This window comes from Panulirus ornatus, chromosome 24, assembly GCF_036320965.1.
Source record: "Panulirus ornatus isolate Po-2019 chromosome 24, ASM3632096v1, whole genome shotgun sequence".
In the NCBI taxonomy this organism is placed as follows: domain Eukaryota; kingdom Metazoa; phylum Arthropoda; class Malacostraca; order Decapoda; family Palinuridae; genus Panulirus; species Panulirus ornatus.
The window spans coordinates 10,265,947-10,293,281 of record NC_092247.1 but is presented as its reverse complement, the minus strand read 5'-3'; the positions used below and the strand labels follow the sequence as shown (position 1 = coordinate 10,293,281).

Here is a 27,335-nt window from a genome sequence, read left to right as displayed (position 1 = left end):
AAAAGAACATTCATCTCCATAAACGTAGATTAATACGTTAATTACTTTATATATATATATATATATATATATATATATATATATATATATATATATATATATATATATATTACATGAACTGGCACATGATGTAAATAAACACATTGTACCTCTGGCCGCCCCGGCTTCGAAATCCAGTCGTACAGCGAGGAACAATGGTTAGCGAACCGGCTAGATGTACAGCAGGACCTGGGTTCGAATCCTCGGCGCCCATTGGTAAATCGCTATCATATGTATATATGTATATGTATATATATATGGATATATAAATAAAATATCAAGGAAAATACTGTCTTCCTAAAGGGGTTATGGTGGTTATATGCAAGCGACACTGTGCAGGAAATTCCCCCGCGAGTTGTAGGAGTAAAGTTCAAGGAGGATCAGTGGTTGCAGTGCTCAGCGTGGGTGTGGTTGGCAGGGCGTCCGGGATGGAGACATGGCAGAGCCCTGCCATGCACTGCGGGGTCAGGCACATCATGACGGTCAGACGGAACACCGGTAGGTTGAGAGTGAGGAAATTAGTGGAAGGTGTACTAGGATGAGCCAGAGGGGGGAAGGGGGGGGTGGTCCTGTAGCAGAGTGACAGGAAGACAGGAGAGCGTGAAGGAAGGATACAGCGATGGGAAGAGGTGATGTGGTGGTCTGAGTGGATCTACGGGCCCATGGCTGTGCGAGGCAAAGTATACAGGCTGTGACACGGGGCTGTTACGGGATTAATCGTGGGTAAGGCGCCACAGTGATGGTATGAGGTAAGGTAGTGATCACAGGAGATAGGGCTGCCACAAGGTAAAACAAGATTAATGGAATGAATGAAGACGGTTACTGTGCTACATTGACTATATTGGTTTGTAACAGTTTTTTTTATAGATAGGGTGTAATGCTGTAATACAGGATTGTGACAGGGAGTAAGTCGAGTAGTAACAATATATAGCATACTGTGGTGGCAGTAATGTATGTGACTGGGTCATTCAGAAATGGCGGCATAGACAGGAACAGTAACGGTGTGAGGCGGAAGTGTGATGGTATAATGTGTGGTAACAGGGTAGGCAGAATTGTAAGCATGTGAAGCAAAGGTGTAACTGTGTAAGTCAAGATTCAGGCAAGATGAGGAGCACTGTGTGACCGAGTGTACAAAGTGTGTGTAGCTTGTGTAGAGGATATAAACCGCCTCACTACATGTTAAGGATGTAAACCGCCTCACTACATGTTAAGGATATAAACCGCCTCACTACATGTTAACCATGCAAGACATCAATCTACGTGTGACCCTTACCTCACAAAGGTGTGTAGCAGATGACAAATCCTCCCCCGACAGTCAACTGTGCTTGGTACTTCAAGTTCTGTGAACCCATCTCCCAGCAGCTTTCAATGCAAAAACTTGCCTCCAATATATAGATAGGTTCCCTGATCTTCACCCTCTGGAAACTGTTCCATTCATACGTGGGGGACAGGTTTTTTGTAAGAATGACGAGATTGTTTTTGTATCCGAGGTGTGGTGTCCCTGATGAACTGTTGTAAGAGCTGTCATGACTTGGAACTCTTGCTCTTCATGGGGAAGTGTCTGGAAAAGGATTTTACTAAGTAACTATCCCTCCGCGAACTTTAATTTTAGATGTAAAGCACACCTTACATATTGTAAGGAATTGTCCTTCGACAAAGGTTTTTACTTTTTGAGCATGACGTTACGACCAATAGATATGATGGTCTGGCCTTTGACCTGACCCCTAAGGGTTAAGTGTGTGCATGTGTGTGTGAAGGCGACATACGGATCGACAATATATCCAACCTGTCGTAAGAGGACCATGCCAAATAAAAATTCAGGAGACAAACTGACTACTGGGTAACATCAGAACCACATTTGAGTATGTGTATAAAGAGATATTCGATAAGCTATTTACAGTTAATCAATAATAGACCTAATCTGGATTATCTTATGATATCAGAGTTATAGATGAATGGAAATAGCTGAGTAATGAAACTGTAAATGCTGATAGTATACGTTAGCTAAATAACTGCATGGCAGCAAAGAAAGATCAACAGATGTAGACCCATGAGGGTAGCACGCCTCAGTCAAATACATACATGTAATTACAAACAGGTAAACACACACACACATACACACACACACACACGCACACACACTACTGTCACTACTACTTTTCCCCTTCCTTTAATATCTGAAGAAAGAGTACTCCAGTGGTCCCTGAGGCATCGTGATCAGATTAATCGTCATCGGCACATAAACACTGGTGTCTGGCGACCTTGATATGTATTACAGTCCAGACATGGTCGTAGGTTGCCTGAGAGAGTTCTTATACAGTGGACGACCTTAACATTTCTCAGACATTGCTGTTCGTAGTGAGATTCAACATGATAGTTTTAAGAGCACGAATAAACTAACATTCATCTTGTAGGTTTAACAGGAGATAAGGACCTTGAGGGTTACTGGGAAAACACCAACAGACAGGAATATGACTGTGTGTCTGTTGATAACTTAAATGTCAAGTATTGTAGTTCGAACACGGTAGAGGGACTGACCTTTGCACAGACTAACTGTGATGTATATTTATGGCTGAAAGGTCATATGTCAAGACCAAGGCGTCACTCGGTTAGATCTAGGCGTACGCACCTGTTAGACTGCAGCGTAGATGTAGCTGAAGTGTGATAGAATTCTGAATGAGGAGAATGATAAAATTACCGCAAAGTTATTTTGGCTGAAGTGTGGTACGGAGGCGTCCGACTGAGTAGTGTGATAAAGTGAGTGCAGTCCAGTTGTGGGTAAGGCAGGGTAGGGAAACGTCTGAACGTGTAATGTGGACCCAAACCATTAAACGACTTATTGTCCGTTACATCATATCTCTTTTGTGTTTGCTTTGAACACAGTCTATTGAGCACGAAGTTATGACCCTAAAGTATGAAGGCCTGACCTTTAACAAAGGCCAGGCCATCATACCCAAGAGGTCGTACTGTCGTGCTAAAGGGTCGTACCGTCGTGCTCAAGACGTTAATAATAACACAGAAGATAGATATGACCAAGGCCTCAAAAGTGAACCTGGGGAATATAAGCAAGATGATGGTGTTTCGTGTTTATATTCCAATGAAGTCTTTCACTGTTGGGCCGACATCCGGGTATCTTACATATTCCAACTATATCAAACCTTCCAAACCCGAGATTTTCTCTGTTAACATTGATGATCATCAACGTTAGTCATTTCTTAACTTGAGTTTACACTTACTTGGTATCCAATCGTGTTGTATCCTAAAGCATTTTTCTGGTGATCCTAACACAACATATATCTCTTTTATCCTGAGTTATTACGTTTATGCAGACATTTGCAACTCAGCTCATAAGAATGAAGTACTTTTTGTTATTTTGTTTTATGTAATGCATTTTCTGAACCGACGTATTCAGGAAGTTAGGTGTGAGCGTCGCCCAGTGTTGTTTTATATCTTATTTGCTCTTTTCATGAAAACTTAAGTATATAGATAATAACATCACTTGTTCCACTCCGCACTGTGAGTCACATTGTGAAACGCGAGAAAAAAATATCCATGTAAGGTTGGTTGAATAACGTCCAATGTTACGGGTAGGTCATTGTGTTTATGTACCGCAGCTTTTACTGGTGTGTGAGATTACGACCACAGGATCATCCGACACCGAGCTAGTGAAGTAATTCTCCTGGCCAAATCATCGCTGCGTTGCGTCTAATCTATACGCTTGTGACACATATAAACATATAAACGTAAACTTTACGTCCCTGTGGTTGTAATAGAAACAACAACACATAGCCTGTGGTACAATACCGGCAGAAAGAGCATGAATTAGTCAGAGGAACAAAAATAACAAACGGAGAGGCAAAGCAAAATTAACCACAGAAAGCACTGGCAGGAGCTGCTGGTGTTGAGAAGGGGAGGCCTCGGGCGATGGGTAAGTGGTTCGGAATGATCACTAATACATGGGTTTGAGCCCCACAAGCGACCCCGTAATTCCCTCAGACTTATCTTCTCTCCTTTACCTTACGTTATTGTTCGTCGGTATTCGTATCAGACGTTGTCCGAGAGTGTAATGACTATCTGTTTTGCATGTATCACGGGGAGAGAGGTTTACACTCGTGTTGCAGTCTCTTAACCTTTTAATTATTTACCATATCTTTATTCTTATGTTCGTACACACACACACACGCATACACACACACACACATACACACACACACACACACCACAACCCCCCCCCCCCCACACACACACGTAAACCAGGTACCCATTTATCGACTAGCCCCAAACGCGAGGATGAACAGCTAGCGTTGGCTTTGGGTTGACTGCTCCTCCCAGGACTCAACCAAATGCATACCCCACCCCAAGGAGGCCCGTGATGACTTATGGTCAGCAAAGTTATTCGATTCACCACGAAAGTCCGTGTGTGTGTGTGTGTGTGTGTGTGTGTGTGTGTGTGTCAGACATTTCACTTACGTGTAGCGTTGACGTTTATAACTTCCAGAAATAGTGATTACTTGATGTCGGTATTGCAGTTGTGAGTAACATCAGCGAACAGTAATTATGGTCTTTGGACGAAGGGTGAGGCCATTGTGCCGATACGAGTTGGGAACCAACCGACATAAACACTGACATGTCGTTGCCTGGCCACAAGTGACTTAGTTTACTACTTCTTAAACACACGGTGGGACGCCATGAGCACGTTAGTATTACCCTTGAGCACAACGGTATGACCCTTGGGGATTTTAGAGCCTAGACCTTTCACATGAACCTTAGAGTTAGTTCAAAGGTCAGGTCATCACACTCAACGATCGTATTGCTGTGCTCAAGGGTTGTACCTTCGTGCTCAGTGGTCGACATATTCGCTCTCGGTTAAAATCTGATCCGACTCCACTATCATCACAATCAAACTTCCACATGTTTTTCTGTTACTCGTGTCTACTTCTGTACAATAATTAAATTTCTGTAACCTGTAAAATTCTTTGCCAAATATCGGTTATACATAATGTATCCATTCAATAGAATTTTAAACTGAAATGATAAAAAGGGAGGACTAAATTTTATGGCAGCAAGGGATCCTGTCAGATCTTTAATTTTTCATTACTATGGTAACTTTAGAATCACTTTCCGCTGTTTGAGGAAGGGCAGTCGTGTACACCATTTTCAAGCACTGATACAACAGAATCACGAAAATCTAACATTGAAAAAAAAAACCGCAGCACCATGATCACAAGGACACAGGTCTGAATAAGGAAGGTATACTGAGACCCATGCACGCAACACAGTCTCAGAAAATCTGTGAACCTTCTCTGAAGACACAGTAGAATTCAGACGGAAGAAGTTGGTGGAACCGCCTGGGGTCTCTTGGTCCTGGTCGTGACGTGCGTGTGCATCGTGTGTTGGAGCCTGACTCGTGAACCAGAACCATTTACATTTAGGTTCGCCGAGTATTCTCATGTAAGGATTAAATAACTTGTTGCCAAGCTTGCATGCTGGGTAAGACGGGTAACCTGCCGCTTGATTACTTCAGTATTGCGTTTGGAGACGAATAAGTAGAGTCAATAAGAGTTGTAAAACCCGGGGCTTTGATACCTCGAGCACGAAATTCCTACCTTTGAGCACGACGGTACGGCCCTTGGGTATGATAGTTCGGCCTTTGTCCAAACCCTGGTTATGTCAAACACCAGGTTATCACAATCAACGGTCGTATCGTCGCGCTCAAGGGTTGTTCCTATCATGCTCAAGGATCGCTCCGTCGTGCTCAAGAACGTAAGAGACGCTGGGGTACATATTAAACCGCGAGCCGCATCTGGAAAAGCCCATGGTCATTTACACCGCTGGAAGCGGAATTGCTTCCGCTTGACTACTGTCCAGAAGACAGAACAAAAGGGTATCAACTGCACGAAAAGATGAGGTGTTCATGAAAATCAAGAACTAGAGCCTATAATACTCATGATAAGACTTTGGTGACAGTCACAATGAAAACTCCTTCGTAGAAACAAAAGATCGAGATTCCCTGAGAAGAATTAGATATTCATATAGAATAGTTCATGTCATGTTCAGAACTGAATGTAAAATCATGGGTTCTACTTGCCCTACGGCGGACCGGTATTTCCCTAACCCTCTGCTCCTCGTGTTAAAGGTTTACCTCATTTCAAATTTCAATTAATGTGTCTCCAGACTTGACGACCCACCAGCAATAAGGTTTAAGAAACCAAACGGTTAACATTAGAACCAATATTTTGACAACAGATTGTAGATATGGAGGTGCTGTTCACAAGAAAAAATAACAGCGACACACATACAACGCTCCCAGCTTTTGGAAACAGGCTTTTGGGCCGCAGTGATGTTTATTATATGGGGTTTCCAGGATAGAGTGTAGGATAAGATTATGCCCAATATGTTTATGCTATTTGCAGAGTTGAATTGTAGCAATTTAAAGACTGATAGAAATAAGTGAGATTTAGGGAGATATATGGAAGGAAAGTTAATTTATTTGCTACTGAATTTCACCAGGTTACTACATCCCATTACGGGATGCTTTATAGATCCAAGTAGATATGTTCAGCGGAAGGGAAGGGAGTTAAAGCTTGTAGATGTTGAAGAAAGAAGATTGTAAATGGAGAAATAAAAGAGAGTTGAAGACAAGACAGAACCCTAAGGGACACCACTGTTGATAGGATAAGGAGAAATCACTCAACCATCGATTATCCCTGTGGAACGATCAGAGAGGCTGCTTATACATCAAATTAAAAACAAAAAAGGTACAAAAGCCATAAAGAAAGAACGATACAAATCAGACTTATGTCACTCCGTCAAATGCCTTGGAGATGTCGAGAACAATATCACTGAGAGTAGGACCACAAGGGAGTCATGGAGGAGAGATGACCAGTAAACCTTGACCACAAAAGCCATACTGGTGATTTGACAAGGACTGACATTTTAAGTGTATAAGAAACTAAGAGTAAAGGAGAATCTCCAACACAATGGAGGCAACAGGAGTGAGTGCAGTGGGTCGATAGTTAGAAGAGCTAGAACGGTCTTAATTCTTAAGATGGGTTGCACTAAGGTCTACTTCCAAAAAAGAAAAGTTTTAAGTTTTAGGAAGAGAAGAAATAAATGAACAAGAATCGTATCTGACCCAGAGGCCCATTTCCTTAGGACAGAAAGGGGAAGGAGTGGGGGGATAAAAATCCTCCCTTCTACTTTTCACTTTTCCAAAAGAGGGAACACATAATGGGGCCAAGTGAGGATTTTTCTCTCAAAAGGTCCTGTCATCTGTTCCTTACGCTAACTCGCTATCGCAGAAAATGGCGTATACGTGTGAGAAAATTATATATATATATATATATATATATATATATATATATATATATATATATATATATATATATACACTCATGCAAACAAACGCATTTATACGTATACATTTAAGTACACACTCAAATAGTCAAACAAGCAGAAAAACAGTTATGTACACATACAGAAAACACTCATATTGACAGGCAGAGAGAAATCCCAGCTACGCATTTGGACGCTTCAGTTTACAAAAAGAACCTAGCAACCCTGCAGGGAGTTCTGCTGTAGTCTACCTCCATAGATAAACATGATGGCAACCACAACCACGTACTGCGGGAGTGACGTCTGACGTCTTGAGCACGAAAGTATAACCCTTGAGCACGGCGGTAAGATCCTTGTGCACGACACACAGGCATGATAGTCCGAGCTTTGACCGAACCACTGAGGGTCAGTTTAAAAACCAGGCCATCATACTTAAAAGGCTGTGCAGTCGTACTTAAGGGTTATCATTTTGTGATAAAGGGTTGTATCTTCAAACTTAAAGGTCCGATCTTTGTGCTCATGGGTGGTATTTTCGTGCTCAAAGGATGTACCTATGTGCCCGTATAAAAGTGCTAACTCATTCTCGACAACCAAACTGTATAACTACAATCAAATTTTCATCGCAAATCATAGCATACTTTCAGCATACCAGGACAAGACATAACATTTTTCCTATCGGTTGAAGAAGAAAAACTAGACCAACATATAGCCTAGATAACATTTGAGAATGTTTAGCTGTATTGATTTTGCTGATTAATATTGGCGAGGTGATCTTAGAGCAAGGTGAGGGATTCCTTTGTGGCGCACTACATACCTGGGATTCCCTTAATATGTCCCAGGCTCTACAGTAGCTAGACCGAGCAACGATGACGCAGCATACAGATGGGTAAAGCAAGCTAATGAGCTGTGGTTGTCAGTAACCAGGGAGTTGTGGCTGGGAAAAGAGAGATGGGGGTTGGGGGAGGGAGGAAGTACAGTATAAAGCCTGGAAAGGATGCGGTAAAAGACGCAGTCGAAGCCCAACTTCTCTCACACGCGCACTTCCCCTGACCACTGACAACACTCCAAGAATATCGAAGACAAAAGTAAGTCATCAGTGCGAGTGCTAAAATTCAGGACTGGTTGTGGTACTGAATCTCACCTCAGAAAGATGCATTCAGTTGATTCGAGCGACGAATTTGTGACAACGCGAGTGACTGAAGAACTGGCATTCAACAGTGCGACCTTTGAGCTCGACGGTGCGACCCTTAAGCATGACCGTGCGACCTTTGAGCACGACGGTGCGACCCCTGAGCACGACGGTGCGACCTTTGCGCACGACCATGCGACCTTTGAGCACGATGGTGCGACTCTTGATCATTACGGTTCGGTTGGGCACACATGGGTTCGAATCCTGTGCACGGCAGTCCAACTAAAGATGATCACTGTTGTTCATCCTCCCCCTCGGGACTGGTCGATAGATGAATACCTTGCTCAGGCTGGGTTATGTGTGCGTATGTGCTTGTGTGTATGTATGCGTGTGTGAATGTATGTATGTACACACAGAAGTAAAGACACGGTAAATATACACAAGGTTAAGAGAAGGGGCGACACCAGTGCAAAATTCTCACACCGTCACACGCAAATAGTAATAACACAGACACACACATAATGCTGCTTGTTAGTTACACGCTATATCTGTCATGCATTAAAGGCGATGAAACTGAATATTCTAGTTTTCTATTAACTCTGCTGATAACCACGGTAGTCAAGGATTATTTCAGTGGAATTGTATGCTTATTGACCTGTGAATATATATATATATATATATATATATATATATATATATATATATATATATATATATATATATATATATATATATATATATATATATATAATTCTGCCAGTATACGGCAATTTTTTTGCCTAATTCATTGACTAGGAATTAGTAAACAAGAGCGAGAGAAACTATTAATCATATAGTACTGGTAACGACTTTGATTATAATCTTCAAAATCTCATACTGGTGATGCTTCAGTCCTTATCATTTGACATTGGTGAACTCTATGACTGATAAATATCGGTTGTGAAACCTATGGATTTATTCCTTATCATTTTCTACCGCTGAAGCCAATGGCTTTACTCTTATTCATTCTTCCCTGGTGAAGCTCACGAGTTTAATCTGTATCACTTGTTACTAGTAAAGCCTGCTGCTCTCTTTTTTACTGGTGGCACTTTATGGTTTTCATCTTTATCATTTGATACCACTGAAGCCTATGACATTAATCCTGAAGTAATCAACCCTTCCTTCCTTCCCAAGCAGCTTCCTCTCCTGGCCTCTTGTTGAGAGCTTAAAGCTAAACGACCGTGACCCATCTTCACCCGGGAAACTTTCTCCTCCCATGTCTTCACACACTCTCCCATGCCTCTTCCCATCATCCCACGCCTCCACATGCCCTCCCGTTCCTCCACTCACCCCTCTATGCCTCCACACCTCTTCCCATACCTCCATCCCTCTTCCAGGCCTCCCTACGCTCTCCCATGCCTCTACACACTCTTCCCTGCCTCAACGCCCCCTTCCATACCTCCGCATAATAAGGACCTTTCAAAACACACACACACACACACACACACACACACACACACACACACACACACACACACATCATTCCTTAACCATCCTTAGCTACCCATAGAGATATCTAGTTTTCCTTTCTTTTTTTTTCACCTGCCCGATCCTCTCAGACTTGCCCAAACCACAACTCATCCATCCCATCTTAACCAGTCATCCAGCTTCTTTTGACCTGACTCCATAACGCTTGCCTATGCACCTTCCTCTCATCCTGCAGTGCGTGTGGTGGTGGTGGCGGTGGTGCTCCTGCTGGTCACCGTGGTGGACGCGACCAGACGAAGAAACCCTGGCAGGCGTCGGGGTTATGCCTCTAGAGGCCTTGCCGGCAAGTGGTGAGTAGCATATAAGAGAGAGAGAGAGAGAGAGAGAGAGAGAGAGAGAGAGAGAGAGAGAGAGAGAGAGAGAGAGAGAGAGAGAGAGAGAGAGAGAGAGAGAGAGAGAGAGAGAGAGAGAGAGAGAGAGAGAGAGAGGGGGGGGGGGGGGGAGAGAGGGAGAGAGAGGGTCTAAAATATATGTCCTTGCCTGTTGCTTCTTCCCACACTTCTAGAAAGAGATAATGCAGCATGGAAGGATTTCCAGCCAACTGTTCCTGCTCCCCTTAGTCAACACACAGGAGATGCTTGGGTAGCCTTCCTTCTTCTCTCCTCCCAGGGATACAACGATAACTTACCCACTGGAAATAACAATCAAGCCGCTTTTTGCATTATCCTCGCACCAAAACATTAGATCTGTTCATTAGCTGACTAACATCCGGCCACACTCGATACAACCAACACCGTAAAACCCAGAGGGACTCTCCGGACTAAACTTAGAACACTAATACACCTTGACACACAGCAGGTCTCCCAAGATACACTCTATCACTCAGACACTTACTACTGACACCCTGAAACTATAGACACATCTTAGATACATTGGAACAACCAGATGAGCTTTGAAGGTACAGCCAATCCGTCTGTATGGAATACTACGCCTAGACGGTGCACCAATATTACCCACTTCCTCTAAGTCGAGCTGGGATACTGCAGACGAGTCCACCCCAATACTGCTCTCCTCCAGTGAGAAAAAAAAAAAGGAAAGTCTGTATAATCCATTAGCTTGTAAGTAAGCCTCAGGTTTTAGGAAGCTCACTCGGTTTCCTTAAGTCAGCGAAATTATTGGTTTATCCATCACTCTTTTCATCATCATCATCACACACACACACACACACACACACACACACACACACACACACACACATGCTCATCTGTGAGATAATCATCACTGAGGAGGACCACTTTCTGCATCTTGTGCAAATCTCCAACGTAGAGTAGCTGGTGTATCTGGTGGTCAGACACTAACCCCTTAGCCAGTCAGTATCTCGGAGGATTCCTTTGGCATGATAACATGTCACCTCACTCTTCATCCAGAACTGTACACAAATGTTGAAGGGGCAGACCTGGTGACTCTGTCAACAACCTGATCACGAAGATTCAGTTGCCTCCGAGTTTTCTTGTCTTAAGATCCCTCGCACTTCCTGTAAGGCCTGACAACATATCACACGAAAGATTTAACAGTAAAAACATATCCTGGATGCACTACTTATCAACACAAAATTTTGATAAGATTCTTCCGTCTCCGTATCACGTAATGTTCTCTAACATCGAACTTTTAACAGAGGCCTTCCACTTTACTGTCCTGTCTTTATATGTATGAGTTAGAGATCTATGGTCCTATCACCATCTTTCAGAAGACATCCAAATCATAGACCGTCAGTTCTCCTACTATCAAGGTCTCCCATTTACTGTCGTCCATCAAATAACCTCTTCACCAACCATTAGGTCTTCTGTTACCGATCCTCCCCATGTGCTCCAATTTACTCCCATGCACACCATCTGAACCCGTTGGCAGTATTCCTGGACATCCGTGCTACACACCATTACAAAGAGGGTCTTCCAGACCACCGTAAGTAATAACTACCATTTTCTTTTCTCAGGCAAGTCGCCGGGGGCATTTCAGCCAATGGATTTGTTACCGCTGGCTTCAGTGGACAAGGCGGCTCATCAGCTGGGTTGGGTACAGGTGGATATGGAGGATTCGGATCAGGTGGAGGACACGGCTCTGGAGGATTCGGATCAGGTGGAGGACACGGCTCTGGAGGATTCGGATCAGGTGGAGGACATGGCTCTGGAGGATTCGGATCAGGTGGAGGACACGGCTCTGGAGGATTCGGATCAGGTGGAGGACACAGTTCTGGAGGATTCGGATCAGGTGGAGGATACGGCTCAGGAGGATTCGGATCAGGTGGAGGACACAGTTCTGGAGGATTCGGATTAGGTGGAGGACACAGTTCTGGAGGATTCGGATCAGGTGGACACGGCTCTGGAGGATTCGGATCAGGTGGAGGACACACTTCTGGAGGATACGGCTCTGGGGGATTCGGATCAGGTGGACATGGGCAGGGAGGGGGTGGTCACGGAGGCTCTTGCAAGTACTTTTGCAGGGCCAGAAACGGACAGTACAACTGCTGTGACACTCCAAGTCAGACCATCAGGCCAGTAGAGGGTAAGTCTTACTTTTCCAGACATCTTCATCAGTTATCCAACCGTCATTATAACATATGGGTAACACTTGCTCTGTGATGTATGCCAGCCATAGTATGAGTGTAAAGTAAGTTATTCTTCATGTTGTGTCCTGTATTCTAGTCATAACACGAGCGCACACTCAAATATTCGTCATTTTGCTAGTGTTGTGCGTGTTGAATAAAGCGACAGTATAAACATCTAATTATAAATTCATTATGACAAAACTTAGAAATTAGATCTGGAATGTCTTACAACCCTTAATAGTGTTTAGCCTGGAATCACTTTCAAACATGAATCCGTTGGAGTGCCAAGTTAACCTTGGTTGTCTTACATGTTTTTGATAACTTTTGACAATATTACCAGATATCCTACCTTCATTGTGACTTTCTTCTAACTGCCTCCTCTTCTTGGACTAGTTCACGCAGGCCGTTGTCCACCAGTTCGTCCGAAATGTCCTTACACTCGCCTCGGACCTCCACTGCCATGCAACAACGACGGGTCCTGTTCCTGGAAGGACAAGTGTTGTTACGACACTTGTCTTCAAGAGAAAGTGTGCAAGGGGGCCATCCAGTGGTAAGGACACCTCAGCTCCCCGCAACCGACTCTTGACCAAACTTACAGCAACTTACCCAAAGTCCTGAAGAAAGATGGTGATTCAGTTTCCCACAACTGAAACTATAGAAGCTGATGGCTGTAAGTTATATGCGTCATCTGTACCGAGGTGTGTTTGAGGACCTGTTCAAAGCGGCTTTTGCCTTCAGGAATATCCACATCAAGGACAAGAATGACTGGCCTAAAGCTTCATATACAAAGTTATAGGCTGAAGCATTCACCATCTCTTGTCTTCAAAATTACCTCATCAGAATCATGTACCAGAATACGATACATTCTGGAATTTACCTGAATTTTTGTGGATACTACATTAGTTGTCATAGTGTACAACTGTGTTCCAGGAATTCAGCATTAAACTTGGTTTGTTTTAGGTACTGGAGTATGTGTGACGACCAGTCACATAAAAAAAAAGAATTTTTGATTACCTGTTAAAAGATGGCACTAGTTGTATGAGATGTATGTACTAGTATATCAATGAAGATATCTACAATCTTTTGTGTCACATACATTGCATCGGTGAAAGCTGCATATACGGTTGGCTACAGTTCATCTGCCCAAGCAATACAGTGATACAAGAGGGTCGTATTGTTATACTGTATCATCGCTTCATCATGGCTTCCTTATCTATCTAGAGCCCTTTAACCTTCCTTATCATTACACTCTGAATAATACCCACGTGTTCATGAGTATGTCTAACATTTTGAAAACGAATTTACGACCCACGGGTATGTGAGTGTGATCTTTGACTTGTCGTTTAGACGTCAGGTTAAAGACAAATCCATGATACCCAAGTGTCGTACCGTCGTTCTCAAGTGTCGTAATGCCATGCTCAGGGGTGGTAATGTCGTGCTCAGGAGTCGCACCACCTTGTTTGTCTTAAGGTAATGTCCAAAACATGAAGTAAAACAGTGCCTATATAGAATGACAAAATGTGCGCACCTGTACAATAAAATCCTCATGAATAGAGATCAAAATAAGCCAAAGTTCTAACATAGAGATGAAAGGTTCGAGAGTGTAAACTTAACACATTTCCTCACCTCTTGGATTATACAGACTTACATAAATCTTAGTTTCCTTTACAACACAAAATTTTCTACTGATAACCTAGAGATTCTGTTGATGATACGAGACTAGCCAAAGCGCTCTCTATCAAACCTCGAGCTTTCGTACTGGACTAGAAGATGGTCGTCAAGAGATCATCTGGACGAAAGAATTAGTAACACATAACTGTTAGTGAGAGATTCGCACAATGGTTAAAACAGGGATGAAATTTTCTGTTGGTGAAGCAACGAGTTTGCCAGGAAGAACCATGGATCTCGAAGTTTAGGAGGAGGTGAGGGATGCAGGTTAGAACGACATGAGAGTGTGAGGAGGACCCGCCTTTCATTGCACTGTCAGCCACACAAGAAGGAGCATGTGATAATGAACTACATGTAGATTGCACCATGCAAGGGTTACAGTTCAATCATATCTCTACAGAAGAAACTTACTTTTTCCCAGTGATTCATAAAAATAATTTCACAGGATTAGTTTCAGTTTTCCTGTGGTCCACACTAAAGTACCGAATATCAATAAAGCTCCCACATACACCACTTAAAATGATAACTTTAGCATAATACAGTCCCAACATACCTATGAATTACCTGGCAACTAGATTTATGTCTGCTACATTCCCGTTTGACTATCAGTGGTATGCTAATCATGCTGATATCACTATAAGTAGTTTTAACTTACTTTTCAAATAATTTTCGCAGTCAGTCTGTCTTTCTTAAAATGTTTATAAAGTTACTATAAATAGCGTCAAGAGAGCAACAGGAGCGAAGGTGGTGAAGCCGAGAACAAGAAATATGTATGTCAAGAGGTATTTGAATTGGACGCCTGAAGGAAGACGTCACACAGGACATCCTTGAATGAGAGGGACTGAGGACATCAAGAACTCGGCTGAATCATTTCTTTTTTATCTCCTTCCATCTATGTCTATTTGGTTCTTTGTATATTTCATTTACTCCTTGCCTTCAGTGAAGACTTTCTCCTTGACCGAAGCCTTCAACGAAATAAAATATAACAATAATAACAATGATAATAATAATAATGATAATAATAATAATAATAATAATAATGATAATAATAATAATAATAATAATAATAATAATAATAATAATAAGGATAATAATAATAATAATAATGAAATAATAATAATGATAATATTAATAATAATAATAATAGAACCTGTTCACCATAAATAAGCCACACAAGAGGCAGGAACACTGCAAATCCCAAACATAATTTCCGTGTTGGTATACTTGCTATATGGTGCTCCTTATTGCTACTTCTTCCTGACTGATGTGACGGCAGGAGTGCGTCTATATATATATATATATATATATATATATATATATATATATATATATATATATATATATATATATATATATATATATATGGAATGAGTATTTTGAAGGTTTGTTGAATGTGTCTGATGACAGAGTGGCAGATATAGGGTGTTTTGGTCGAGGTGGTGTGCAAAGTGAGAGGGTTAGGGAAAATGATTTGATAAACAGAGATGAGGTAGTAAAAGCTTTGCGGAAGATGAAAGCCGGCAAGGCAGCAGGTTTGGATGGTATTGCAGTGGAATTTATTAAGAAAGGGGGTGACTGTATTGTTGACTGGTTGGTAAGGTTATTTAATGTATGTATGACTCATGGTGAGGTGCCTGAGGATTGGCGGAATGCGTGCATAGTGCCATTGTACAAAGGCAAAGGGGATAAGAGTGAGTGCTCAAATTACAGAGGTATAAGTTTGTTGAGTATTCCTGGTAAATTATATGGGAGGGTATTGATTGAGAGGGTGAAGGCATGTACAGAGCATCAGATTGGGGAAGAGCAGTGCGGTTTCAGAAGTGGTAGAGGATGTGTGGATCAGGTGTTTGCTTTGAAGAATGTATGTGAGAAATACTTAGAAAAGCAAATGGATTTGTATGTAGCATTTATGGATCTGGAGAAGGCGTATGATAGAGTTGATAGAGATGCTCTGTGGAAGGTATTAAGAATATATGGTGTGGGAGGCAAGTTGTTAGAAGCAGTGAAAAGTTTTTATCGAGGATGTAAGGCATGTGTACGTGTAGGAAGAGAGGAAAGTGATTGGTTCTCAGTGAATGTAGGTTTGCGGCAGGGGTGTGTGATGTCTCCATGGTTGTTTAATTTGTTTATGGATGGGGTTGTAAAGGAGGTAAATGCAAGAGTCCTGGAAAGAGGGGCAAGTATGAAGTCTGTTGGGGATGAGAGAGCTTGGGAAGTGAGTCAATTGTTGTTCGCTGATGATACAGCGCTGGTGGCTGATTCATGTGAGAAACTGCAGAAGCTGGTGACTGAGTTTGGTAAAGTGTGTGGAAGAAGAAAGTTGAGAGTAAATGTGAATAAGAGCAAGGTTATTAGGTACAGTAGGGGTGAGGGTCAAGTCAATTGGGAGGTGAGTTTGAATGGAGAAAAACTGGAGGAAGTGAAGTGTTTTAGATATCTGGGAGTGGATCTGTCAGCGGATGGAACCATGGAAGCGGAAGTGGATCATAGGGTGGGGGAGGGGGCGAAAATTTTGGGAGCCTTGAAAAATGTGTGGAAGTCGAGAACATTATCTCGGAAAGCAAAAATGGGTATGTTTGAGGGAATAGTGGTTCCAACAATGCTGTATGGTTGCGAGGCGTGGGCTATGGATAGAGATGTGCGCAGGAGGATGGATGTGCTGGAAATGAGATGTTTGAGGACAATGTGTGGTGTGAGGTGGTTTGATCGAGTAAGTAACGTAAGGGTAAGAGAGATGTGTGGAAATAAAAAGAGCGTGGTCGAGAGAGCAGAAGAGGGTGTTTTGAAATGGTTTGGGCACATGGAGAGAATGAGTGAGGAGAGATTGACCAAGAGGATATATGTGTCGGAGGTGGAGGGAACGAGGAGAAGAGGGAGACCAAATTGGAGGTGGAAAGATGGAGTGAAAAAGATTTTGTGTGATCGGGGCCTGAACATGCAGGAGGGTGAAAGGAGGGCAAGAAATAGAGTGAATTGGAGTCATGTGGTATACAGGGGTTGACGTGCTGTCAGTGGATTGAAGCAAGGCATGTGAAGCGTCTGGGGTAAACCATGGAAAGCTGTGTAGGTATGTATATTTGCGTGTCTGGACGTGTGTATGTACATGTGTATGGGGGGGGGGGGGTTGGGCCATTTCTTTCGTCTGTTTCCTTGCGCTACCTCGCAAACGCGGGAGACAGCGACAAAGTATAAAAAAAAAAAAATATATATATATATATATATATATATATATATATATATATATATATATATATATATATATATAGACTGATTCATATGAGAAACGGCAGAAGCTGGTAACTGAGTTTGGTAAAGTGTGTGAAAGAAGAAAGTTGAGAGTAAATGTGAATAAGAGCAAGGTTATTAGGTACAGTAGGGTTGAGGGTCAATTGGGAGGTAAGTTTGAATGGAGAAAAACTGGAGGAAGTGATGTGTTTTAGATATCTGGGAGTGGATTTGGCAGCGGATGGACCCATGGAAGCGGAAGTGAATCATAGGGTGGGGGAGGGGGCGAAAATTCTGGGAGCCTTGAAGAATGTGTGGAAGTCGAGAACATTATCTCCGAAAGCAAAAATGGCTATGTTTGAAGGAATAGTGGTTCCATCAATGTTGTATGGTTGCGAGGCGTGGTCTATGGATAGAGTTGTGCGCAGGAGAGTGGATGTGCTGGAAATGAGATGTTTGAGGACAATATTTGGTGTGAGGTGGTTTGATCGAGTAAGTAATAATAGGGTAAGAGAGATGTGTGGTAATAAAAAGAGTGTGGTTGAGGGAGCAGAAGAGGGTGTTTTGAAATGGTTTGGTCACATGGAGAGAATGAGTGAGGAAAGATCGACCAAGAGGATATTTGTGTCAGAGGTGGAGGGAACGAGGAGAAGTGGGAGACCAAATTGGAGGTGGAAAGATGGAGTGAAAAAGATTTTGAGTGATCGGGGCCTGAACATGCAGGAGGGTGAAAGGCGTGCAAAGAATAGAGTGAATTGGAACGATGTGGTATACCTGGGTCGACGTGCTGTCAATGGATTGAATCAGGGCATGTGAAGCGTCTGGGGTAAACCATGGAAAGTTCTGTGGGGCCTGGATGTGGAAAGGGAGCTGTGGTTTCGGTGCATTATTACATGACAGCTAGAGACTGAGTGTGAACGAATGGGGCCTTTGTTGTCTTCCTAGCGTACCTCGCGCACAGGAGGGGGGAGGAGGTTGTTATTTCATGTGTGGCGGGGTGGCGATGGGAATGAGTAAAGGCAGACAGTATGAATTATGTACATGTGTATATATGTATATGTCTGTGTGTGTATATATATGTATACGTTGAGATGTATAGGTATGTATATTTGCGTGTGTGGACGTGTATGTATATACATGTGTATGTGGGTGGGGTGGGCCATTTTTTCGTCTGTTTCCTTGTGCTACCTCGCTAACGCGCGAGACAGCGACCAAGCAAAATAAATAAATAAAATATATATATATATATATTTATCTATTTATCTATTTATTTATTTATATATATATATATATATATATATATATATATATATATATATATATATATATATATATATATATATATATATATAAAACCATACAATAGGCACCATCACCCTACCACAAACCCAACTCTAACAAAATAACACACTGTATGCGCTCATATTGGCCTTCCACTGAACACAGTAACTTAACTTGTCCAGGTAACTGTGGTATACAGTTGCCGGAAGCGTCGCGATGAGGCGCTTACATATCACTCTGAGAAACTACTTGGTGCATTATTACAATTACCACATGAAAATATGACGGGAAATCCTATCATCACACTTAAAAAAATCTTTCAAAACTGTGAATCACAGTATAAGTCAACCTACACACATTGTCTTGGTACGCTATTCTGAATATATAATGACCCAGAAGATGTGTATTGTTTCCTAATGTATATTGACATGTTTACTCATCAGTTTTCTGAAACTATCGATAACTTCTTATCTTGCTAAACCTACAGTTAGTACACACTCTGGTAGTTACGTCGCACTGTGATAACTGGCATTGTATTAAGATTATATGTGTTGTTTCAGAAGGCAGCAGAAGCAGTGGTGTGTCAAGCCAAGAGGAAACAGCAAGGTTGGCATTGTTCCCAAGCGTACCACACACACACACACGCACACACACACACACACACACACACACACACACACACACACACACACACACACAACAAAAAAGACAAAAGCAATACTTGAATACTCAAGTGAGAGAAGACCAGTTTCTTGCAGCTGCGTAACGTTGTAAATAATGACTTGAATATCACCCCTGAGTTCTTAACTTGGAGAGGACTTCCTGCAGGAAATGGGCTCAAGAATATAACAAGTGTAAGTGTATTTGGGTGCGACTGGCGTAGACTGCCTGTAAAAAGGTTTTATTTGATGTACAGGAGGGTGTAACGTAGCTTTCCTGTGGCTCCTGTACAATTCGTGTAGAGAGATTTTGTGCAAGGTATATCCTAAAGCACAAGGTTACCCTTGGGAAAATCAGACTACAGAAGATTTAATGGCTTAGGAAGAGGATACCAGAGGACCTGATGGTGTGTGACGAGGTTATCTTTGGGTGAACAGCAACAGTACGAAAAATTCCTGATCAATACCACTAGATTTCTAAATTCTCTAGCGTTCCTGTCCGAGAAAACACAGAATCATGGGCAACAGAATACTGAAGGTTGTTAATGGGTATCGAAGCGATTGAGTTTTTGCAGGGAAACTTTCAACAAAGAAATCTTAAAAGTGTATCCAGAATATGCTGTACTGAAGAAGCCACAGAGATGGTGTAGAAAGGAGCAAAACATTGTAGCGAGGACAAGAGTGTCTTCAGAATTTCAAGAACAACAAATGATAATCTATCAAAGAGTGCGAGGACATGAGGCTGGATTATAAATTCGAGTTGGGTTTTCTAATCACTTGAGAGTCATGTCAAAGTCTCTAAGCAGCAGGAACCGTATATTCCAGTATCTCATTACATCATTACTTTCCTCTTTCTATTCCCTACAGAATATGAATCCAATCTTCACATCCTCGCACTCTCAAGATTCAATATTTTTCCTCGTTTGATTTTAGTGAAATACTTTGTTACAAATTTCAGTTACATTTCTACTCAGCCTTACTCTACGAGAACGTTACGATCGGTCCGGTGTTACTTTCTACCCACACAGTCTGGTCTAAGAACAAGCTGCCGTGTTGCTGCTCTGCTCGGCCAGGCTGTTGGAAGCCGTAGCCCGTAGGTCTTCAACACCCGCCACATCCTGACTGGTCTGGTATGCTATCTCTGCATCTTTGGAACACAGAGCACCAGTACGTTAAGAAACTTCCCCAGTGTAACAGGTACATCATCAGGAAACAGCACATTATTCACCACGACCCCAACGTCCTCTCATGGCTACAAACAATTGCTTGAGGAAAAGAGTGAGTTCCCAAGCGTAATCATGGGGCAGAGGAGTTTCTTGTGGTGTCTCGCTGACGGGTAGTGAGAGTGGAAGGGGGGATTCTTCCCCCATCTTCAACTTCTCATTCCTCTCCCAACCTCTCCCCATCCTTTGTAACCCTCCCGTTTATTTTTCCACACTCCATCCTTCCCTCCCCACTCTCACCTACCCATCACAATTCTTTCTCTGTTTTCTTGCTATTTCCTTTTTTTAACCTCCTTTCTTCCTCATAACTTTTTCCATCGTCCCTCATTTCCTCGATTCTCCATCTTTTCCCTATCACTCTCCTTCATCTCTCCATCCCTTTTACTTCCCTCTAGGTTTGCTACTGTCTACCACGGACCACGGTCCTCGCTTGTGATTCATCTAGTCATTTGTCTCTGTAACCCCGACCTTCAAACTTACCAAGCCGTCATTTATAGTTCTATATCCTACTTTCCGTTTCAGTAATATTGCTTCTCCTTTTACAACTCCTTTACGTAATAGTTGGAGGCACTTTCTTATACCTTTATTATTACACCCAAGTTCCAAGAGAGACGATCTATACCCAAGTTTCCGAGGAAGATATTTATTCTCAGTCTGTGAAGGTTACACTGAAATAAGCCTCAGACCTTCTCAACATAAGAGTCTCCTGGACTTGGATCTCCACACCTGGGATCTTCCAACTTTGAGTCTCACACCTGGGGTCTCCCAGGCTGCTGTCTTCAACTTTAGATCTTTTAGCCTAGGGTCTCCAAGCCTTGGGTTTCCAAGACTGTTGTCTTCAACTTCAGAATTTCTAAGCCTGGGGTCTCCAAGCCTAGAATTTCCAGGCAATGGATCTCCAAACATTGGATTCCCAAACTAGGGGTCCCTAAGCCTAGATCTTTCTTAAACAAAAGGATGTTGTCTCAAAGTGACCCTGTGTCATGGGTCAGGCGGGTGTCCAATTGACCTCGCCTGTGTGTTTAAAGTCTGTGATGGTGGCGCTCACATCCTGGTGCAAGAGAACACTAGTATAAGAATGACACAAGCGTCATCGATCACTCGGCACGTAATGACAAATCCTGTTTTAAATTAAATAATAAAATCTCCCATTTTTCATTTGCACTTTCATGTACAGAGGAATCCGTGATGACGGACCATCATCATTGTATTTCATCTTCCTTGGACACTGGTGTTCGTTTAAATGTAGATTTAGACGTAAAATTTATATACTTGCATCTAAGACAAAATTTATACTCGACTGCAAACTGTTGCAGGTAAGAACATCATTACAAATTGAAATAATTCGCCTAAGTATAGAACCGATGGCAACAGAGACAGTGTGACTCAGGGAAAACTGCGTGTGTGAATGTGTGTAGGAGGCTACCCGCGCCGCACCTTGTCCCTACCATCCCATCACCTCCCAGCCCGATGGGTAGCTATCCCAAGGAGGATGTGGCCGTTCAGCGTGTGCATCTCTTACCCCCCCCCCCACCCCCCCAAACCACCCACCCACACACACACACACACACACACCAGCCATGAAACCCATCCAAAGGATGTCCAATGGACGCCCAAATGATTCGTCTCGGTAATCTCTCATGCCCTTCCCTACAGATTCACACCGAGGGGAAGGAAGGATGTTGAGGGAGGCCCGAGACACGACCTGATCGTCAGAAAGTCTTGGTTCTCAGGCCAGTACGCCCTGCACCTAACGATAACGCAACCGCTGTAATAAGTACACCTGCTGTGGCGCTACGCCAAACACTCTGACACAATAACTAAAAATGGGTGGGTTGCCATGGGTCGGCACCAGGATGCTGGTCAGACGTTATCTCACACAGAGATTGCAATTCACTTTTATTGCAAAGACCGGTTTTTTGTGTTTCACTGAAAATAGTCAAGATATATTGCATGATCTGAACGTATTTCATGATTTTACGTATTCATCGTGATCTTCTGGAAGGACGCGAACGAAGAAGGATCGTGCACTGCAGGCCTGGCAGTGCACGCTAGACGGTGTACATTGAGATATCATCTTAATGGTTCTCTCCAGAGTCGTGTGTATGATCGTCAGTGGTTACAAAGGTTACCTGAAAAGAGTATAATTCAGCAAGTCTTTTCATCATTAGCTACCGGGGCTTGCCTCAGGAATCGGTACACTGCCTGGTAGCAAGAGAGTCAGTAGCTGTTCAGGAACACTGAATCCCTCTCTTCTCTCTATGGGACCAAAAACTTTTTTTTATTGATTATACAACGCCAGAGACCCTGTCACGGAAGTTCTGCAGTTTCAAAGCTGTGTTTTAATCAGGAGCAAAGAAATAATGGATGATAATGTTCCTCGGTGAACCTGTGCCCCTTTTTCATACATTCATTACGATACAACTCTCATCTTCACGTAAGTGTTACAGAAGCAAATCTAACCCAAGTAGAAACAATTTCTAAAGAGGTCAAAAGTCTCTGCTGAAGGACCTAGAACACAAGAGTACGATCCTTGAGAACGACAGTACGACCCTTGACCACGACGGTGCCGCCCCTTAAGCCCGACGGCACTGCCCTTGAGTACGACGGTAAGGTTCTTAGGTATGTATAATGGTCTGGCCTTTGACCTGACCCTGAGGGGTAAGTCATTGGCCAGACGATCATACCCAAGGGCTGTATCTTTGAGCTGAAGGGTTACATCGTCGTGATACAAAGATAGTATCGTTGCACTCAAGGGATTGAAAGTTTTTCCCTCTCTTTGTCGCTCATCTTTAGTTCTCCTGATTGAAATAATCCACTAGCACCAGATTAACCATAAACTAACCTCAGACACTTACAGTATTATGTTTTCGTTCATCCAGGAAAATAACTTCAAGAAAGGAACATGTAACGATGTAACAGTTAAGAATGTATCACCGTGTAAGACGGCGAGATAAGACTTTATGATGGGTGCCGTCGCTTGTGTGGCTCAGTTCACACACCAACCATCACGAAGCTTACGATATACCAAACACACAGACACTTGTGTATCATTATGGCTGAAACACGTCAGTACTACTGACAAACACGATAATGCGACCCTTGGGTACGACTTTACGACCTTTAGGTATGATGAGGAGGATGACCAGGCAGGGAACGCCACAGGAAAGTATGGAGAGAATGGAAACCGTATAAACGTCCCTGAAATCAGGCAGGATGTATAAGTGACTTGAATCGACGAAGGATGCAGAGACGATAGCCAAGGTATTTGACGATGATTCTAAAGTGTTCTTTCCTTTCTGTTAGGTTTATCGTCCAGAGTGACACTCAGAGTCTACAATAAATAATGTGGAAGGGCCTGGGGCCCGTTCCGTGTCGTATCACATGCATCCTCACATTTTGGGGCTTGGCTTGGATAGGTCACGACGTAATACTTCACAGTTCCCTGCACACTTTAAGTCTCGAAATTCTCAAGGTTACACCATGACAAAATGATTTCTGAAGACTTGGGAAAGTAAATATTATTATGTCTCAATATATTCGTTATGGCCTGTAACTGCTTAAACAACTTCAATAGTTTGCTTTTAAGATGTAATTAGTTACCACAGTCTATCCAAATCATGTCATTCACTTTGCAACACCACACAGATAATCTGAACAAGAACACAAATAGAATCTCTGATACGAGAAAAGACCAGAAATGTTATTGAGATTAACAGACTTCGATATACGAAAATCAATCATAAAAAGTTTCGGTGATCATATGAGACTCTGAAGAAAGACGGGTGTACACGTAGGGAGATGCTTCCAACACCAGACCTTTAAGAGATGCAGGTATGTAGGAAGATGCTTCCAAAACCAGACCTTTAAGAGATGCAGGTATGTAGGAAGATGCTTCCAAAACCAGACCTTTAAGAGATGCAGGTATGTAGGAAGATGCTTCCAACACCAAACTTGTAAGAGAGGCAGGTGTGTAGGAAGATGCTCCTAGTAAAGCCAGCTTCCTCCTGCTGTCATTGTGTCCTGCTGGTAAACCGGTACTATCGGCCGCTTAGCGTGGGAGAGGCGGCACGATCCTCACGCCGCCCGCCGTTGCTGCTACCACCCTTGACCTTGACCTGTTGCAGCTTCTCCCTCTCCCTCCCTCAACCACCAACAGATATCCTACCACGATCCCTCTACCACTTTTGAAGAGCTTCCCTCCCTGTACAATTACAGAAATCCTTGATCCGTCTTCGTCCCTCTCTCTGTTATCAGTAGCATTTTAAGTAGTAGTAGTGGTAGCTGTAACAGTAGTAGCAGTAGCTGTTGTAGATCAATTAGCAGTAGTAATATTAGTAGTAGCAGTAGCGGTAATAGTGAAGCCAGAGGTCATGACAGCAGCAACAGCAGTAGGAGCGGCAGGAACAGTAGAGGAAGAGTTGTGGTGGGAATAACGTTAGCTTCAACAACCCAGACACTGTACGCTCCACTGACCTACTTCAATTTGGTAAATGAATTTGTCTACGACCCTCTATCTCTTTAGATTCCTAGACCTCATCCATCGCAACTAAGAGACGTAAGACCTCTGGGGCTTTCACCTTCGTTGTCTTCACCAAGGTGTTCGACTTAGCCAACCATAAGATAATCACCGAAAAAAAAAGCCATCAACCTTGGGCTGAACAGAGGTCGTATCCCATGGATTGCAGACCTCCTTATCCAGCGTCGTACGAAAGTTTATTTTCAAAGGACCATCTTCATCTTCCATTTCATCACTAGGGCCACGAGGATGGAACCCTGTACTTCCTCAGACTTATAAATAATGTCCTGCTGGATGCAAATGGTTCGTGGAAAACATTTGACGATTCTGCCACTGCTGCCAGCGTTGACAACAGCTTTTCCCACTTCATCACCTCCAGAACACCCTTAAGTGCCTCCAGGACCGGACCACCACCAGACATGGTCTATCAAATCGTAGTAATGCACACCAGCCTCCCTTCCAACCTTACTCTATCCAGTACAGTCTTTCCAGGTCCCAGCCTATTTCGGCTATTCGTCCCACTAAGCTTCTCTGTATTACATAAGCTGGTAAACTTCTCGGAAGGAAATACGTCGCTGCCATCATTAGATCTTTCAGATATCGCGCTACATTCTTCTTAAAACCAAAACTCTTGTACTTTATGCGCCTGGACTCAAGAGTATCTTCACAACTTTCCGTACTCATAAACATACCCATACCTTCCCTGTCCACCATACAACAGAGTAAGATGGTAAAATCACAGAAACGAGCAAGCAAGATCATCTTCAATTCGTCTTAAACTTCCTGTCAAGAAGCGTTCATCACACTGGACCCCCACCAACCATTATATGAACTTCATCCCTTACAATTTGTGTGGAAATTGTTGTGTTAATATCACCAACGACAAGTTCCTGTTTCCTTAGATCACTCGTTCCCGAGTTGTAGTTTGGCACCAAAACCACACAATCTCGTACAAACCACTATAAGAACAGCCTCAACCTATTGACATTCAGTATCATCAATAACCCCTTCTAACAGTCCCATTTTCTGTATTGTGTATTCACTTTGAACATTTCAGCACTTGGCTGTAGTTCATACAACAAATTATTATTCTTGTGATTATCTATTTTAGTTATAGCACCAGGAATGTTACGCTACATTTTCAAGTGTCCGTAACGCTTGAGAACGCAAAATTAGAAATCACTATTATGTTATTAACCACATTTACGATCAATAGCATTCTGAAATCAGTGATGCACCAGAATCTCACTTTAATTCTATTTAAATTACATAATTCTTTCTTACATAATTTGAAGGTGGGACTCCCTCGTAAACATTTGCAGTTGGATATGTGCACCATTCATCTAGGGCCAGAAGACCTGTTCTAACCTTATTCTAAGAGAAACACTTTTCAAGACGTCTAATTTTGAAACGTACGTTCAGCTTAGTTAAATGTGCCTCACCAACACTAACTTGATAAATTCATCAAATATTCAGTGGTCGGATCTTGAGTCCCACTTCATCCTAAAAGGAAATGAAAAAAATTGTCGAGAATTTTATCCTTAAGAATGTTACTATTTGTTATATAACAACTGCGAAACTCGTGACTCGCTAATTTCACCAAAGGTCTTATGAAAGGTTTGGCTATTTTGACCTCTTGAACGCGACGGTACAGCCCTTGAACACGGCGGCACGACCCCTGAACACGACAGCATAGATGTTTTGATCACGTCGGAGCAACTGATGAGATGACGTTATGACCTATGGGTTTAGCCTTTGACTTGATCGTTAAGGGTCAGGTCAATGGTCATATCACTATATCCAATGGTTGTACCATCGTGGTCAAGTATCGTACCGTCGTGCTCAAAGAGTCGTACCGTCGTGCTCAGAGTCATACCGTCGTGCTCAGAGTCGTACCGTCGTGCTCAAGGTGTCTAGGACAACCAAGCAAGACGTGTTTGAGAACCTTGGTCGTCCATCACACGCGAGGGGGTGTGGGAGCGGAAGTGGGGGGAGGGGGAGGAAAGGAGGCTTCCTCTGTCATCACCAGTACATCCTGTATGTTAACACCACCAACAACAACACCTGCTCCATACATTCTCTTATATCATCAATATATTATACCTCCTGACATGTCCGTCTGCTGGACGATTTGCCAAAAAAGTGAAAAAATAAACAAAGGTTAGAAAACCGGTCCTGGTATTGG

At 42.7% G+C, this 27,335-nt stretch overlaps 1 protein-coding gene and 1 long non-coding RNA gene across 3 annotated transcripts in view; one reads left to right on the top strand and one right to left on the bottom strand.

The window, feature by feature from the left end:
- LOC139757104 (uncharacterized) overlaps nucleotides 1–13,061 on the bottom strand; it is a 324,993-nt gene extending 311,932 nt beyond the window's left edge. The window contains exons 1-2 of the long non-coding RNA XR_011714503.1: nucleotides 12,925–13,061; nucleotides 1,313–1,600 (exon numbers count right to left, since the gene is read on the bottom strand). This is a non-coding gene — a long non-coding RNA (uncharacterized lncRNA). The remainder of the gene's footprint in view (nucleotides 1–1,312; nucleotides 1,601–12,924) is intronic.
- On the top strand, nucleotides 333–13,655 carry LOC139757101 (uncharacterized). Of its 2 annotated transcripts, none has more exons than XM_071677194.1 (4): nucleotides 333–537; nucleotides 10,206–10,320; nucleotides 11,964–12,532; nucleotides 12,969–13,655. In XM_071677194.1, exons 1-4 carry the CDS (start codon nucleotides 348–350, stop codon nucleotides 13,127–13,129), a joined length of 1,035 nt encoding a protein of 344 aa, XP_071533295.1. In that variant the 5' UTR covers nucleotides 333–347; the 3' UTR covers nucleotides 13,130–13,655. The 2 variants fall into 2 exon arrangements, with proteins under 2 accessions (XP_071533295.1, XP_071533296.1); XM_071677195.1 differs by lacking the exon at nucleotides 333–537 and adding an exon at nucleotides 8,317–8,459.
- The last annotated feature ends 13,680 nt before the right edge of the window (nucleotides 13,656–27,335 follow it).

Excerpts from the sequence above, each read along its gene's own strand:
- LOC139757101 (XM_071677194.1), top strand. The coding sequence starts at position 348 with ATGGTGGTTATATGCAAGCGACACTGTGCAGGAAATTCCCCCGCGAGT. Across the intron at positions 538-10,205 it reads GACGGTCAGACGGAACACCG|TGCGTGTGGTGGTGGTGGCG; the intron begins GTAGGTTGAGAG and ends CTCATCCTGCAG. Across the intron at positions 12,533-12,968 it reads GACCATCAGGCCAGTAGAGG|TTCACGCAGGCCGTTGTCCA; the intron begins GTAAGTCTTACT and ends TTCTTGGACTAG.